The sequence below is a fragment of the Filobasidium floriforme genome (assembly GCF_021052385.1).
Source record: "Filobasidium floriforme strain CBS 6241 chromosome Unknown HD553scaffold_29, whole genome shotgun sequence".
NCBI classification, from domain to species: domain Eukaryota; kingdom Fungi; phylum Basidiomycota; class Tremellomycetes; order Filobasidiales; family Filobasidiaceae; genus Filobasidium; species Filobasidium floriforme.
The window spans coordinates 203,490-219,845 of record NW_025763650.1 but is presented as its reverse complement, the minus strand read 5'-3'; the positions used below and the strand labels follow the sequence as shown (position 1 = coordinate 219,845).

Sequence of the window (16,356 nt, the reverse complement as noted above, 5' to 3'; positions counted from 1 at the left end):
GACGAAGATGACGAGGACGACGAGGATGATGACCAGGATGAAGGCGAATCTGATGATGACGAAGAAGAAGAAGACCAAGACATGCAGTCGCTGGACGAAGATGACGCCTCGCTTGAAGATCAAGAGCAGGCTACCAGCGCTTTCCAGGATCTGGAAGAAGACGATGAGGTTGGATCTACAGCTCCTCGGCCTAAGAAGAACGACAAGGCGTTGTTCAGACCGCCTACAGCCGAGGAGATGGAGATGCTCAAACGAGAGGGAGAGGATCGAGGTTCTTCCTTTGGGTTCAGCATGAAGGTATGTCGTTGCTGCATCTGTCCGTCTTCTGGTCCCACCATATTGACCTTGATCTCTATTTTCGACAGATTACCGAACTCCTCTCTGCTACCTTTCTCGACCCCCTCCCAGCACCATCAACCTCGTTCACTCCACCACCCCCAGCAACGACCCTCTCCAACCTCTTGACCTCCCTCCACACCCACATCCTCTCCCTTCCCGACCTCGCACCTCTTCCCGTCGACTCGGCCGTCCAAAGATTATCACCCCACGTCATCCCCTTTCTCGAACCCGCTCCGACGAGCAAGACCGTCAAGTGGACGTTAGGTTGGGAAAAGCCGAAAGAGGTGTTGATCTGTGGAGATTGGAGCTTGATGGGTCATTATCGGAGGGGCAAGAAGAACTCGGTGGTCGAGCTGAATGCTATCGACATGGCCGTCGTCATGCCCGATGTGAGTCCACTTTCACACCATGCTTGTTTTAAAGGGCTCTTATTGACGCTTGAAACATGTCGCCTACGTCGTGCAGTCCCTTTTTACCGTCAAAGACCGGACGGCCAACCGGTATTTTCAGAAACGGGCTCATTACCTTACCGTGATCGCCTCGTCAATCTCGACCTTGATCTCGAGCAAGAGCGACGGATCGAAAAAGGGCAAAAAGGGGACAAATGCTGGAAATGACGGGATGGACGATATATGGAAGAGCATGACGGTCGGGTGGGAGTGGGTAGGCGGGGATGAACGGAGAGCTGGATTGGTGCTCACCGTACCGAAGAGTAAGCAGTGGATTGCTTACACATGTGCCTGATCGTGATCGGCTGACGGCCGTTCATTGCCGTGGTACAGACAAGTCTCTCGGTCTCAAACACACCTATACCATCCGACTCCTGGCTTCCATATCTCCCGACCTCTTCCCTCTGTCCACCCTATACCCTTCAAAATCCAACCTGCGTATTCAGTCTTACGAACAAGACACCGACTCGCTGGAATCCAAACCGACCCCCATCTACAACACCTCGATCCTCCTCGACGCATCCCACAAATCCCACCTCCTCTACATGCACTGTCTACACAAATCCTGCCCGTCCTTCCGATCGGCCTTGGCGCTCTGGAGGATCTGGGGCGACCGACGTGGACTATCGACGAGGTCCGGAGGGGGTGCAGTAGGGTGGAGTTGGTTGGGAAGCGTCGTACTCGGGTTCATCGTCGATGGGGGTGAGGTGGCGGTAATTAACAAGGGCGAGGTATCGACGAGAGCGAGGAAAGGGCTGGGAAGGGGGTTGAGCGAGTGGCAAATGTTGAGAGCGGGTTGGGAGTTGTTATGTAAGTCCACCTTGGCGAAAGCGATAGTTGCGAAGAGGTCAGGCGGATAGGCAGAACTGATGGGGTCTTTCATTTAGCTTCGACCGATTTCGCCAAGACGCCCATCTTCCAAAAGTGTACCACAGGCGATAAGGTTAGTCCCGATACCAACTGCCGAGTCGAATAGTTGACTAACGCTGGGATTGCATCAATCAGATCCCGGCTATGGAATTCGTCAAGGCGTTTGACAACATCTTGGTGGATCATTCGGGTAGAATCAACGTGTTCAGCGGATGGGAAAAGGGAGAAGTTGACCTGGTACGTCCTGGTCTTCATTTTCCTTGCTTGGTCTCTCGTTGATCGAACCGTTATCCTTTATGTAATAGCTGCGACACCACGCCCGAATCACGTTGAGCATGCTCGCCCATACTGGCTCGTCGGACAGGTTCGACGAGGTCTTTCTACGGAATGTCGGTTCGGCAGTGTTGCAATTTGACGAGACTTTTACGTGAGCGCGAAATAGGTCGAGAGACTTGATTTGACCACTACTGATCGGACTCCTATTCGTAGTCTCGCGGCCCTATCGAGTCGACCAGGTAGCAATCCCGATCATGCGAGTGGAATGCGGGCCTCTGTCCACAGCCTCGCTTCGTTGTTGCGACGAGGTTTGGGCAGGCGTGCAACGGTCATCGCTGTCGACTTGCCTCGTGCATCCGGGTGGTCGACAACCGAGAGCAGCGATAGTCAGGATGGGCCTGTGCAGATCGGTCTCCTGTTGAACAAGGAGCACGCTTTCAACATCCTGGATCAAGGTCCTCCTTCGGAAGATGCTGCCGGTTCGGAAGCGTTCCGACAATTGTGGGGATCGAAATCCGAGCTGAGGAGGTTCAAGGATGGTCGGATCACCGAGAGTGTCGTTTGGAACGCTCAGCGGCCAGAGGAACGAGCTCTTATCCCCGGACAGGTCGTCCGATGGTTGTTGGCGACCCACTTCAACGCCGACGAGGACGAAGTCACTTGGCACAGCCCGGACTACCTACCTATGACCCAGATCCCCAATTCGGCACATCGCTTGATCCATGCCGAAGGGTCTGAGAAGCTAGGGTTCCGTCCTGTTATGGAGGCTTTCGACAGCCTGTACAAGGTTATCAAGGCCGCGGACGATGACTTGCCATTGGCGGTTCTGAACTTTTCGCCCATGTCGCCAGCATTACGGTACAGCAGCACGTTCATCCCTTACCCGGTCGATCTGGCTCGAGCGGCATCTGCACCAGAGTGTGTGCGGTACATGCCCGTTGTCGACGTGTTGATCCAATTCGAAAGTTCGCGGAAATGGCCGGACGACCTGGTCGCGATCCAGAAGATCAAGCTAGCGGTACTGGCCAAAACGGCCGAAGTGCTCGAGAGGAAGCTTCAAAACGCTGAAGTATCGGTCGTGGTCGACCCATATGCACCGGACGTACAAGACAGCGCCTCCCTCGAGGTCATCATGGGAAGTGGACACGCCTTCCATCTGCACATTCAACACGACCGAGAACGAACGCTTCTGGAGAGGATGATCGAGGATGCGGATACTCCTTCAGAAAAGCTCAGAAAGATCGCTCAGGATGCTTTCGATTTGCACTATCGTCGATACAGTGCCGCGCCTCGCCATCACGGAGCAGTCGTCACCCTGCATCACATGTACCCTTCATTCGCCTCTGCCGGTCGATTGCTCAAGCGATGGGTGGCAAGTCACTTACTCTCGGCACACTTCCCTGAAGAGATGCTCGAGCTCGTCATGGCCTCGGTCTACCTTGATCCCGGGGCTCATGAGGTACCTACCACCGCTCACGCCGGGTTCGTGAGGGCTATTGAGGTCCTGGCACATTGGGATTGGAAGGCTGCACCCTTGTACGTGCCGTTGTACACTGCCACGCGGGACCACGACCAAGACACTTCGGTGGGATTGGTCTCATTCCCGGAAGGCCTTCGGCGTCAAGCCGAGTCGAGCTTCGAAGCAATCCGCAAGGTGGACAAGGAGTTGCACAAATCTACTATGGTCGTTGTGACAGAGCAGGATCTCATCGGACGGGCATGGCTGCCACTTGGATTGCCTCATCGCTTGATCGCTTCCCGACTTGTCACACTGGCGCAGGCAACGCTGGCGGCGCTGCAATCTCCATCGCTGAACGTACAGGTGAGGCTCCCCTGCATTCGAGGAGATGTTTTCCATATACTAACCGCTGTGTCTCCCTTGCAGAACCTGTTCGTCACGGATCTGACCGAGTATGACTTTGTTCTGCACCTCGACCCGCGCCACAACCCTCGAACCGCCGAAAGTATCGCGGCCCGGACCGACGCACAAGTCTCCAAGCTGTGGGAAGGACACATCCGCAACCAGGCTGTTGCCGGATTAGCTGCTAATACGGTCAAGGCTGGCTTTGACCCGGCCTCCATGTTGTTGGCCGACCTGCAGGTAAGCGAGAGCAGGCTGTTGAATCTGAAAAGACCAGGAGAAATGCTGACGTCCTCAATTTCATGCTTATCAGCGAACGTACGGCGAACAAGCCATCTTCTTCTACGACAAGCATGGAGGACAGGTCATCGCCGGGCTCTGGAACCCGGACGCGTTGCAACATCGCAACTTCAAGCCTTTCCTTGGATACAGCGTAAAGCCGGTGGCAAGCGCTGCCAAAAAGGTTTCGACTATGACAGATATCAATAAGGAAAGCATCTTGAGCGAGATCGGTAGGCTTGGGCATGGGCTCGTGTCGCGCGTCGAGGTTTTGCAGCACGAATGAACAGTTCAGTATGCGCCTAGATGTATTTTTATATCATGGTTGTAAACAGGTATCTGAAGAATATGCCAGCCTGTTTGTCTCAAGTTCTCCGAAACGAATTGTGTTCACTCAGTAGACACCGGGAATGAATCGGTATTTGACGACTGTAGCAATGCGAGCGGCAATGTCAGCTTCAGATTTCTAGACTGATTTTCATACAGTGGCTGATTTCGGCTTACCTTCGGTGTATCGTTTCCAGCTATAGAGCAAAGATCAAGTCACGTCAGAGATAGTCCGGCGTTCGAACAAGGGCAAGCTAAACTCACTCGTCGCCATACTTTCGCGCACACCTCTCAAAGTCTCGCCCGCATCGGTGAATCAAGACGGTCATGAAGAAGGCGGGGTAAAAGAAGGTGATCGGGGTGTTGAGACCGGCAGAGAGACCCCAAGTCAAAGCCTGGATCCAGTCTGCGGTGTAGTTCTGATCATGTGCGAGAAAGGTCAGCTCGGGACGAGGGAGACCCAAGGGAGACCTGTACATACCGGCTTCCTAGCCCAGGCCCACCAACCACTTGTCAAGAGCTTGTTACTGATAAAAATCGCACTCGTGTCAACATCCGCGCTACCCCCTGTAGCAATGTGAACCAAATCATCTTACCCGTGCTTGGTCTGAATAAAGGTAGGGTTGACACAGACGGAACCGGGAAGCTGAGGGAACGAAGCCCGGGGTACGTAGACGCCCTGGCTCTGCATCTTGAACCTATCGAAGTAGCAATATGGGACGTCAGCCTTGTTCCCCGAATGGCCGGTGAAATGTTGGAGAGTGCCAACTTACGCTGACTTTTGGCTCATCGAAGTGTCGAACCTGTTTCATCGCATCCAACTCGTCAGCCTCACTCATCCCAGCTGGATCACCCCATCCTCGACAGTCAACTCACACGTAGTATGCACAGCACAAGGTGACGAACAAGGCAACGTAGACGAGCGTGGGGAATCGGTAAGTGGCCGGGTCGTTCCTGGCCATGTACAGAATCGGGTAACAGTAGGTGAAGGGTCTGTCGTGGATGAAAGAGGTCGCCAGTAAGTGAGTGTCGCCTTGACTCGCGCTAGATGAGAATTGGTTGAACGTACACTCCGGCCATGTTCCAGAAGATGAGCATGAACCCGAATTTCTCGTGAAACATGTCCCACTGACAGTGGCACGATGGACGGGATCAGCTTCACCGGATCCCCGGATAACGAGACGAGAGGCTCAGGCTCACGGTCTGAGGGATCATGTGTTCACCCTTGGCACTACATCATGGTACCGTTGATGTTAGCAGGCAGTCTTGCTCTCTCAGACTGTACCGCAACTCACCAAGCGTTGATGTAGAGCCCGGTCGCGAGGATCATGAAGAGCATGTTCTGTCCGTAAACGAACAGTCGTGTCAGGTCCCTAATTTCGTCGTAGCTTATAGCCAGCGCAGAAGTACTTACGGGCGTCACGTAACCGAGATCTTGGTACTGCTTGACGGCTCCGGACACGGCGATCATGAACAACAACACCCAAGGCACCCTGACCTCGGCAAACATCTTCAAGTCGACCCCATCCCACCTCTTCCTTCCCAACGCGAACGCCCTCGAAGTGAACAACCTCGGGTTCAAGCTCGCACCCATGAAGACGTCGTAAATCACGTTGCCCGACATCCTCAGCGGTTTCCCTCCGTAATGACAAGTGACGGCGAGGGTGTAGATGAGAAAGGTGAAGAAGAAGGAGATGATGATGGCCCACGACATGAGCTCTCCGAAATGTTCGATCAGGTGCGGGAGTTGAAAGATCCCCGTGACGTGGAAGACGGCCGCGAGGACGATGGTGGTGTAGAACGAGGCGAGGGCGTTGCAGTGGTACATCAACGACTTGTAGTTGAGCGAGGGAACGGGAAGACCTGCGGGTCGTCAGTTGTAAGCAGGTCGATCAGCGGAGAGTAGTGTTGATTATCAGCCTGACGGCGGAACCTACCTTCCTGATCGAGCCCAGGCATGACGAGAGCGAGAACCAACTGGATAGCGATCAAGCTAGCGTAGGTGTTGAACGCATACCTAGTCGGGTAGGCGTCCTACATCATCAAACACCTCATCAGCATCAATTTCCGGTTTATCCCGAGGCATTAGGGGAAGGTAATACGAACCTTCTTTACGATCCCGACCATCTCTGACAAGAACGTTCCAATCCCGCCTTTCCCGTCCCATGAGAGACTAGTCGGGTGGACGAGCCTGCCTTGAAAGTGCCACAGGCAGATCCAGAGGTAGTCTGCGATCGTGTCGCGGCAGAACGGACATCAGAGTTGGGTTCAGCGAGGGGATAATGTCGAGATGAAGCGAAGACGACTTACACATGAGGCAGGGGAAACCTAGCATCATCGCCAGCGTTCCTACGGGTCCACCGAATTCCCACCTACGAACAATATCATAAACCGCACCAAGCCCCGGTCGATCGTCAGCTCCCAGAACCGCTCCTGATCAACATACGGAACTCACTCATCGTGAGCATCCAACTTCCTATCGATCTCTCGCCCATGTTCGGTAATATGACTAGCATACCCTCCAGCCTTGCTGGTATCGTTGCCGTTCACCCCGTTTGCGTGGCCGTTCTTCGAGGAGGTGTGACCGTTGGACCCGTTGACGGGGGTCGCGCGTTGTCTGATGGCGGAACCGTTCGAGGTCGCCATGATTATAGGTGGTGGAGATTGATCGATTGACGACTAGGTCGGGACGAGGAATTGCATGAAGATGAATGTGGTAGATGTACAGTACAAGAAGGTCGTTGTGGATGGGTATCGCCATCGTCGACTCACGCTGTGCACATGCTGCATGCTGCTCGTTGCGGGCGCCATCGTACGATCGAGAGAGATCTCTCAACTTTTGGGATTTGTTTTGTTTGTGTCACAGTCTCGTCACAGGAAATAGCCATGCCGGCAGCAGCGAACGATATTACGGGCGATCCGCGGATGGGGAAACGAAATCTTACGGAGGGTGGCTACATGGCTCGTTAATGAGGCACACAGGCCTAGATAGCAGTTCACCACGGCCATCCGCCATAATGGCCGTGTTTACTTAATATACAAATGCTACAAACCTCCTCGCCCGGGGTACCTCTTTCCTAAAGCCCTCTTAGGTTCGCCTAGGCTTCGTGAAATTAAGCTGGCTGCTCTCAACGTTCTCCCACCATAGAGCCAACGTGAGAGATGGGCATGCCAAACAGCGGAAGAGTGGCTGGCTACCATACCTCCACTCTTTTTGCCATGGAATTGAACACAAGGTTTGCGAATCGCCATATTCCCCCGTGCCACGTAAAAGCGCGCGCTTGATCCGTCCCCGTGTTGCCGTTTTTGCTTCTCGACACGTCGCCCGGCCTAGGGGAACTACAAGACGGTTCGTCACCATCACGACGACCATCATCCCCTCATTCCCGTTTGTCACACGTCACCTTTCCTCCTCGTCTCCACCTCTCAACATCGTAATGCTGTGAGGTCCCCTGTACAAGTAGATCGTCTCTACACATTAACGCTCGTTTCACCCCGCTTGGACCCCTCTCCCTCACTGTATCACGACATCGACTGCCCATCATGACCGAGCAATTCATCGGGTGAGTCTCGAACGTCAAAGGGGACTCTCTCCGTGGCAATTCGTAACTGACGCACAATCGTCGTTTTCTGATAGGATGAAAATCTCGCTCACGTCGAGGGCGCAATTGCGGTATCGAGGCACGGTCCATTCGATCGACAGCACGCAAGGCACCATGACGTTGCAGAACGGTGAGTGTCTTTGAAGCAGCATCGTATTCCTGAATCAAGTCGTCTGACACACACCATGTTCGCTTTCACAGTCTCTAGCATGGGTACCGAAGACCGACAAGCGGCCCAGTACATCCCTCCTATGCTCGACCGTGTCCACCCTGTCGTCGTCTTTACCGTCAATGACATTCTCGACCTGGCCATCGAGCCTTCAGCACCACCCGTGGCCCAGACGCTTCCGGACGATCCTGCGATTCGCCAAAGCGTGAGTATCTCTTTTCACCTCGACTGCATTCCCTTTTCCCCTTATACCTCCCCTACCGTCGTCGTGTGTTCTATGATGAAGTATTTTTCGGATGTAAAGTGCCTTCGGGCCGCAGTCCGAGAGCGCAAAACCCATGTGGATGCTTCCGTTGCCTTCCTTCTGAGCCTACCAAACGACGACTCCTCTTTTCGCTTATCCTTTTGTGCACGAAGACATCTCGAGGACCGCCGCTGACATCCTGCCTTGGGCTTGTCACGTATATAGACTCAGATGGCTGCCGCCCCTCCGCCTCCCCCACCTCAGCAACCGCAACAGCAGCAGTACTCGCAGCCACCACCTCCCGTACAACAGGCTCGACCCCCGCCACCACCTCAACAGCCTTCGTACACGTCGCCTCCTCCACCCCGAGCGAACGCCTACAACCAGCCGCCCTTGAGCACGATGGAAAAGATCGAGCAGACCGTGGGCGAGATCCGAAATCATGCCGGACCTTCTCAACCACCTTACCAGCCTCAAGGCCAACCTCATCCTCATCCTCGCCAAGGTGGATTCCAACGGGGCGGTCGGGGTCGTGGTGGATTCCAGGGTGGACCCGGGCAAGGTCAACGGATGGGAGGACCCGGACCCGCTCCTCCGGTCATTCCTGCCGAAGAGTACGATTTCGAGCAGATGAACCGCAAGTTTGAAGAGATGCGAACGAGGGAACAAAAGCCCGAGGTCGTTCTCAGTTCGAGCAAGAGTGGCCAGGTCGACGGTCAGGCTGGAGGTGATGACGATTCCGAGGACGAGTCGGACGAAGAGGTCGTCATGGGCAAGAAGGGCGACAAGACTGCCGCTACGTCCGGCCTGAGGGGCGACGACCAAGAGCAAGTCGAGCCGGTCTACAACAAGTCCAAGTCGTTCTTTGACTCGGTCTCTTCCGACGTCTCGGCCAACAACAGGCAGGGCGGGGGTCGAGGTGGACGAGGCGGTGCTTCGGGCGGGTTCGATGCTGGTGGCCGAGGTGGCGGCGGTGGAGGGTTCAAGTGGCAGAGGAGTCAGGAGAGGATGACCAACTTGAACACGTTTGGCGAAGCCGGTGGGAACAACACTAGCAACCATTATCACAATGGTGGTGGACGAGGACGAGGTGGATTCCCCCGAGGACGAGGACGTGGAGGCGGCGGAGGGGGATACCGGGGACCTGCTCCCGGCTTCAACAACAACGGGCCTCAACAACAACAACCATTTTGATCGACTTCATCATACTGCGATCGAGTCGAGAGGGTAATAGCGAAGCACAAGCAGTTCGAAATGGAACCAAATTGTATTTACGGGTAATCATCAAACGGAAAAAGGGAAAATCGTCTCGCCGGAAAATTTACGGTCGACTTGGAATAGATATTCTGTCGGGTCTTTTGGAGGTAATAGTAGTAGCACAAACGACAAATTTACGAATACCCTCATGTCATATATGCATGCATGTCTCTACGCTTTTACACTGTGTGCCCGTGAGACGGATGATAGCTTTGAGATCGATCCAATGCTCTGAAAAGCGTTTCCCGTCGCCGTCTAGCTTTGCTTACGTTATCGTTGCCGAAAGATTCCGCGTTTCGGCTTGAAAGGTCACAATCGACCTTGGACCTTCCTTTGGCTTTTGCAATCTGCAACAATCATCGATCTGTATCCACGTCTTTACCTCGTATCTAGCCATACAGGCAAGATCCATTCCCCACCATTACCAACAAACCATCCAGTTCCTAAACAGGTCTTCACGATATACAATATGGCTCTCGCTAGAAGCAAGGCGACCAACAGGCGGATCACGCACGCCCAGCCCAGCTCGCCGAGAACGGATTCTACTTCTGCCATCGCTGAAAACAGTCAAGAACAGCAAGTTTCCCCAAGCTCCAGCTTCTAGCTCCTATTCGCCTCTGATGAATTCGTATTGCATTGCCAGAAAAGAAGCTTACGCTGCGTTCTGGGTTGGAATGAAACGTAAGCATGCAAAGAAGTGGAAAGGCAGCCAACTAACTGGATCTGATCTCGAGCGGTCTACATTACATTCGACTTCTAGAGGAGTGGGAGAAGAAGGTGAACAAGGCTACCGACAAAGAGATCGCGGAGTACAAAAAGAAAACGGGCGAGATCGTATGTCCACACCGTTGACGTCGACTGCAGGTATGATCCTGATTTTTCTCTTGCGTCGCAGATCAAGCGACACAATCATATGATCAAGACTCACGCAGAGGAAACGTCAGCGTCACCAGAATCGGCAGATCTTCTCATGAGATTTGGAAGTCAACACTGACTTGCTCTGCTCGCCGACAACAGTACCGAGGCCTACACCAAGATCGTCCGTCAACTCGAACCCGTCGACTCCGAGATCGACAAGTATAAGAAAGAGCTTGCAGACCTTCTTCAACGAAAACAAGTGCGTCTCATTTCGACTCTCCCAGGACAGAGCTCCAAAGCAGGTCTCTTAGCTGTTCGTATCTATCGTTTGTGCGGTATGATGGGGTCCCGTATTGCATTGCAGGATCTGGTTGCTACTCTCGTAGCCCAGACCAAGGAGCTCTTCGAGGAGACTGATGAGATGGTAGAAGGATGCGTGCAAGCTTTGGAAGATATCGTTCTCGGTACGTTTAGCCATCCGCAAGCGACCTTAGCTTCACGACCAAAGAAGTGGTAGCTGATGAAAGCAAGTTGTGGAATCATTTGGAACACAGGGATCTCGGCCAGACCGGCTCAAAAGACGGAGGGTCTGATCGGGAAGCATCTGGAGGGCGATGTGCAGGACGAGATTCGATCGATCAAGAACAAGGAGGAAGCGAACGAGCAGGTCGGCGAACAGGATCAAGATGATGACGCCATGGAGGAGGACTAGCGGATTCGTTACCAATTTTCATGAGACGCGACAGTATGTGCGAAGTACGCACGGATCGCTATCAATAGCCTGCATTACGACTACGACGACACATCAATACATCACGACTACCTTATGCAGTATCAAAGTAGAAAAGGCAGAACAGCCGAATGATCAGGAAAAGCGAATCATTGTATCTCAAACTGGCATCATCCTCGTTACAAGTCGATCATCATTTCCTGCCACCCATGAACTGCTCAGCCCTGAAAGAAAATCGGAAAGACAGAATCAGTTTGACATGCCGGTCGATGAGGGAGATGAAAAGCGTTTTCGAAGGCAGAACTCACATCTTTCGCATCTCCGGGTCGTTTCTCAGCGACTCGATGTCGGGCATACCGCCCCCACCTTGCATTCGCTCGGCCTGGTGGAAGTATAACATGTTGAGATATCTCGTCAGCCATCGTCAATCAGTCGAGCTAGCGTGAGAAGGTTGTCGACTGACCATGTTTCGGAGAGACGGGTTCGACATCAACTTCTCGAGACCTCCGTTGGCCATCATCTGCTGAGCCCTAGTATGGCGAATTACGGGTTAGCCTGGACTTCATGTTAGACGGGTGACGTATGAGGCCGCTCACATCTGCATCATCATGGGGTTTTGCATCATCGAAGCTAGGTCTGGCATTCCACCTGGGAACCCAGACATGACGATTATCAGACCGTGTTCGGAATCAATGGCGAAACGACCCTGGCTCACCGGCTCCACCTGCACCACCAGCACCGCCACCGAACATGCCGGCGAGAGCGCTCAAGTCGGGCATCCCACCGGCACTAGCACCGACACCGGGTGCGACGGCATCGTCATCGACATCATCGTCGGCCTCTCGGTCGAGCTGAGCTTCCTGTTCCTTGGCCTTGCTTTGGGCTTGTGCGAGCGAGGCCTTCATGTTGGCGTTGCTGCCGTCGAGCTCGAGACCTTTGGTGTATGCTTCGACGGCGGCGGAGAAGTTGCCGATAGAGTATTGGGCGTGGCTGACATTTTGAATGAGGGATGTTGGTTGGTCGTCAGTGATAGAGTATGGGAGAAAGGGGAACCCGCCACACTCACCCCAATCGAGAATAACCTCGGACGAACTTGGGATCACGTCTCAAGCTCTCCTCTGCGTCCTCGACGGCCTTTTCGTGGCTCCCCTCGGCGCTGTAAGCAGCGGCTCGGTTCGAGTAGTAGACCGGGTTTGTGGGGTCCAAAGCGATGGCCTCGTTGTACTTTTGAATGGCCGAGCTGTACGACTTGGCAGAGATCAACGCGTTGCCCTCCATCTTTAACGCTTCGGCCTTTTTCTTGTCATCGGCTGAGGGGGTCTTGTCGGCCGGCGAAGAGGTTGATTGGGAGCTGGAGCTAGGTTCGGCAGCGGCGGGGGTCTTTTTGGCGTTCAAGGTCTTGAGGGCGACTTCGAAGATGGACTGTAGGCTCGCCGGTTTGATGCTGTATTGACGGGTGTCATCGGCGGATTCCGGGTCGACCTCGAAGGCTTCGGAGAGGCATTGTACTGCGCGCAGGGAGCACGATACCAGTTCAGACAAGGTGCTAGTGGATGTCTACGAGAACTCGTGCTTCGACTCACTGGCCACATCGAGCGATTCCTTGTCGTCCTCCTTTACGGTTCCATCCTGCTGCGAGGTCTTCAGAAAGTCGATAAAGTTCCAGACGAGTTGCTTCTTCTTGTCGGCCATCCTGGAGGTGTGTGTGTGGTATTGAGTGGGAGAATTCACAAGAAGAGGGTATGTGTGTGGAAGAGGGGCGAAAGGTAGATTGGCAAGATTCAAGTACGACGTTGTGATGACGATGGGATATCGAGATGGCCGTTCGCCGAGCGAGAGTGGGCAGCGATCGCGGAAGCAAAGCTATTAGTGCTCGCCGAGGTTGCTAGCAAGAAGTGGCTGTTATGAAAGAGGAGGGACAGGACTGTGTGTACGTGGTCGCAGAACTGCTTCAGTGAGGTCAGAGTGAGTAGACAGGCAGTCCGGCGCCGATCGAACAGAACCTGGACAGGCAGACGGGATAGCGACGAAGCGACAAGTGACGATGTAAAGTTCGATCGGAAGCGCTGGTCGCGCCCAGAGCACCCGTTGTGGCAGCCGACAAAGGGAGGATACTGATCAGACGCCAAGTGAGCTGTATGAGCAGAAATAAGGATAAGTGGGGTCCAATGAGCGGTATGGACATGGTAAAGGATAGGTGGTTTCGATTGAGCCGAGAACGAGCGGTAAGAAGCGAGAGCGGCGAGCGCAGCGAGACGGTCGAGGCCCGCGAGCGATGGTGTAAAAAGGAAAAAAGAAAAAGGGGAAAGCCAGAAGCCGGATTTGAACCGACGCGGGTAAACCCATCAGATAAATTGCAGTATTCAAGTCTGACTCCTTAACCACTCGGACATCCTGGCTATCTAGGTTTCGCTTGACGCAAGCTGGACCTGATGCCACCAGCACACCCGGTCTACACAGACGAGAGAGCTTCATATGTGTTACCCGTGTGGCATAGATTGTCACATGGGTGTCCAAGTTGATGTTGTGATCTGTTCAGGAGATCATGGAGAGATATTTCCTGCTATTCCTTGTGGTCCCATCCCATCAGTCTGGAAGGAACACTCAGTCATGAGTCTGCCAGTTGATGTGAGGTTGCCCATTTGAGCTGGGCTTTGTTTTCCTTTCTACAGTACTTGCGCAACCCCTGCATGTTATTACTGTACCTTGATAAGTAGAACGATAAAAGTTTAATTATTTAAATCGAGGTTGATTGATGATGAGGGTCCAGTTCGTGGCAATAATGTACTGCACCGCAGGATTGCACCTGACAGACTTTGACGTGGTGATGGATGCGGACAGGTTTCGTTTGACACAAGCTGCATCAGATGCCACCAGCACACCCAACTCTCTGACCAACCTCGAGGTGGACCATCACGGCTGACCCATAGTCCTTGCAATCTCACGGCCGAACCGTACTCTGGTGGTTTCTACGGGACTTGCGGGTTGCCAGCAACCTGTGCTTTGTCTGGGACTTGCGTAGGATAGTAGATAGATGGATGAGTGTGATAGCGGGTGAACTACATGCTCCGCCGGACTTGCTGGCAGAACACCCGTTGTAGGGCCAATCCCGATCTTCGGGATCAAACGTCGATGACGAGGTCAAACAACAACTCGTCTGAGTTGGCGGTAATGTAGGTATGTAGGGGTGCTAAGCCTGGGAGTGGTAATGGATGTCCAGGTAGGCAAGTGCTGTTCCCGGTAGACTATAGGGGGTGGGTGGTAGGTAAAGGCGTGTAAACGTTACGTGATTCAGGTCAAGTGACGTTTGAGGGAGGAAGGTGATAACTCCGATCAAACGCGATACGTCGTAGGTCGTATAGACTCGAAACTACTCGGGGTGGTAAGCTAGCAAAGGCCGTACTCTGACGCCTATCTACTTAACCTTGTCTGGCAGCCAGCTACAGATCCGTCGTCTAAGCGGGTGATGGGAATAAACGTGAAACGCGAAGCAGCGAATCAACGAGGTCGAACGGTAGGTGTATGCCGAAAGTGAAAGTGGAATAAAAGCTATGAATAAACGTCTACTACTGGTCTCTCTTTGCTTGCTCGACTACTACAACGGCGAAACGGCGATGGAAAAGAGTGGAATCGACTGACAAGGTGGGGTCTATATATGTGTCTAGCGTACGCATACGCCAGCGCAACCGAGTATAATACCGGAACGGTCTATACTCCGAACCGTGCGTCTTCCGCTTCTCCTCTGCCTGTACGCCTCGACCTGTACACGTGTATCCCGTCTCCCGCCATCAGATGAAACCTTCTTATCCACCGTCGGCTGCCGTCTAGTAATCCTCCGTGACCAACAGCAGTGAGGTCGAGGTAGGCGAGAACGAACCGCGGATGTAGGAAGTAGGCGACCGTCAGGGCCGATAAATCCTGTCACCACACCGTTCGGCAATATCTCTAGCCGCACCGTGGATGGCTACAACAGGAGTCCTCGCGATGCCATGGCGCCGCGCCAACCGCTGCCTCCTTAACCACTCGGACATCCTGGCTATCTAGGTTTCGCTTGACGCAAGCTGGACCTGATGCCACCAGCACACCCGGTCTACACAGACGAGAGAGCTTCATATGTGTTACCCGTGTGGCATAGATTGTCACATGGGTGTCCAAGTTGATGTTGTGATCTGTTCAGGAGATCATGGAGAGATATTTCCTGCTATTCCTTGTGGTCCCATCCCATCAGTCTGGAAGGAACACTCAGTCATGAGTCTGCCAGTTGATGTGAGGTTGCCCATTTGAGCTGGGCTTTGTTTTCCTTTCTACAGTACTTGCGCAACCCCTGCATGTTATTACTGTACCTTGATAAGTAGAACGATAAAAGTTTAATTATTTAAATCGAGGTTGATTGATGATGAGGGTCCAGTTCGTGGCAATAATGTACTGCACCGCAGGATTGCACCTGACAGACTTTGACGTGGTGATGGATGCGGACAGGTTTCGTTTGACACAAGCTGCATCAGATGCCACCAGCACACCCAACTCTCTGACCAACCTCGAGGTGGACCATCACGGCTGACCCATAGTCCTTGCAATCTCACGGCCGAACCGTACTCTGGTGGTTTCTACGGGACTTGCGGGTTGCCAGCAACCTGTGCTTTGTCTGGGACTTGCGTAGGATAGTAGATAGATGGATGAGTGTGATAGCGGGTGAACTACATGCTCCGCCGGACTTGCTGGCAGAACACCCGTTGTAGGGCCAATCCCGATCTTCGGGATCAAACGTCGATGACGAGGTCAAACAACAACTCGTCTGAGTTGGCGGTAATGTAGGTATGTAGGGGTGCTAAGCCTGGGAGTGGTAATGGATGTCCAGGTAGGCAAGTGCTGTTCCCGGTAGACTATAGGGGGTGGGTGGTAGGTAAAGGCGTGTAAACGTTACGTGATTCAGGTCAAGTGACGTTTGAGGGAGGAAGGTGATAACTCCGATCAAACGCGATACGTCGTAGGTCGTATAGACTCGAAACTACTCGGGGTGGTAAGCTAGCAAAGGCCGTACTCTGACGCCTATCTACTTAACCTTGTCTGGCAGCCAGCTACAGATCCGTCGTCT

General features: G+C 53.5%; 5 protein-coding genes and 1 non-coding gene across 6 annotated transcripts; 3 read left to right on the top strand and 3 right to left on the bottom strand.

The window, feature by feature from the left end:
- Positions 1 to 299: 299 nt before the first annotated feature.
- Positions 300 to 4,360, top strand: HD553DRAFT_278248 (Nrap protein; the record flags this gene model as incomplete). The annotated part of the gene is made up of 10 exons (XM_046178039.1): positions 300 to 728; positions 805 to 1,051; positions 1,122 to 1,598; positions 1,676 to 1,731; positions 1,794 to 1,895; positions 1,964 to 2,085; positions 2,148 to 2,271; positions 2,311 to 3,756; positions 3,820 to 4,035; positions 4,109 to 4,360. 10 exons carry the CDS (start codon positions 300 to 302, stop codon positions 4,358 to 4,360), a joined length of 3,471 nt encoding a protein of 1,156 aa, XP_046032700.1.
- A 3-nt stretch (positions 4,361 to 4,363) lies between these two features.
- On the bottom strand, positions 4,364 to 7,343 carry HD553DRAFT_320172 (sterol C-24 reductase). The gene is made up of 15 exons (XM_046181113.1): positions 6,857 to 7,343; positions 6,712 to 6,773; positions 6,508 to 6,629; positions 6,339 to 6,435; positions 5,816 to 6,264; positions 5,697 to 5,743; positions 5,602 to 5,632; positions 5,471 to 5,529; positions 5,278 to 5,394; positions 5,175 to 5,204; positions 4,998 to 5,099; positions 4,883 to 4,928; positions 4,666 to 4,820; positions 4,579 to 4,598; positions 4,364 to 4,503 (listed from the first exon to the last, which is right to left on the bottom strand). The coding sequence occupies exons 1-15, from the start codon at positions 7,045 to 7,047 to the stop codon at positions 4,469 to 4,471; spliced, it is 1,563 nt and encodes a 520-aa protein (XP_046032699.1). The 5' UTR covers positions 7,048 to 7,343; the 3' UTR covers positions 4,364 to 4,468.
- A 431-nt stretch (positions 7,344 to 7,774) lies between these two features.
- HD553DRAFT_151367 (Scd6-like Sm domain-containing protein) lies at positions 7,775 to 9,911 on the top strand. The gene is made up of 4 exons (XM_046176746.1): positions 7,775 to 7,964; positions 8,039 to 8,133; positions 8,205 to 8,377; positions 8,642 to 9,911. The coding sequence occupies exons 1-4, from the start codon at positions 7,945 to 7,947 to the stop codon at positions 9,608 to 9,610; spliced, it is 1,257 nt and encodes a 418-aa protein (XP_046032698.1). The 5' UTR covers positions 7,775 to 7,944; the 3' UTR covers positions 9,611 to 9,911.
- Positions 9,912 to 10,039: 128 nt separating this feature from the next.
- Positions 10,040 to 11,276, top strand: HD553DRAFT_151350 (uncharacterized protein). The gene is made up of 7 exons (XM_046176745.1): positions 10,040 to 10,249; positions 10,317 to 10,354; positions 10,434 to 10,507; positions 10,569 to 10,612; positions 10,691 to 10,790; positions 10,896 to 10,995; positions 11,086 to 11,276. The coding sequence occupies exons 1-7, from the start codon at positions 10,143 to 10,145 to the stop codon at positions 11,241 to 11,243; spliced, it is 621 nt and encodes a 206-aa protein (XP_046032697.1). The 5' UTR covers positions 10,040 to 10,142; the 3' UTR covers positions 11,244 to 11,276.
- Positions 11,277 to 11,454: 178 nt separating this feature from the next.
- HD553DRAFT_278321 (putative cytoplasm protein) lies at positions 11,455 to 12,953 on the bottom strand (the record flags this gene model as incomplete). Its single annotated transcript, XM_046178041.1, has 7 exons — positions 11,455 to 11,485; positions 11,570 to 11,643; positions 11,725 to 11,791; positions 11,858 to 11,909; positions 11,992 to 12,251; positions 12,328 to 12,769; positions 12,845 to 12,953. The coding sequence occupies 7 exons, from the start codon at positions 12,951 to 12,953 to the stop codon at positions 11,455 to 11,457; spliced, it is 1,035 nt and encodes a 344-aa protein (XP_046032696.1).
- Positions 12,954 to 13,568: 615 nt separating this feature from the next.
- On the bottom strand, positions 13,569 to 13,660 carry HD553DRAFT_t110. Its single transcript has one exon. It is a non-coding gene; the product is annotated as a tRNA-Ser (tRNA).
- Positions 13,661 to 16,356: the final 2,696 nt, after the last annotated feature.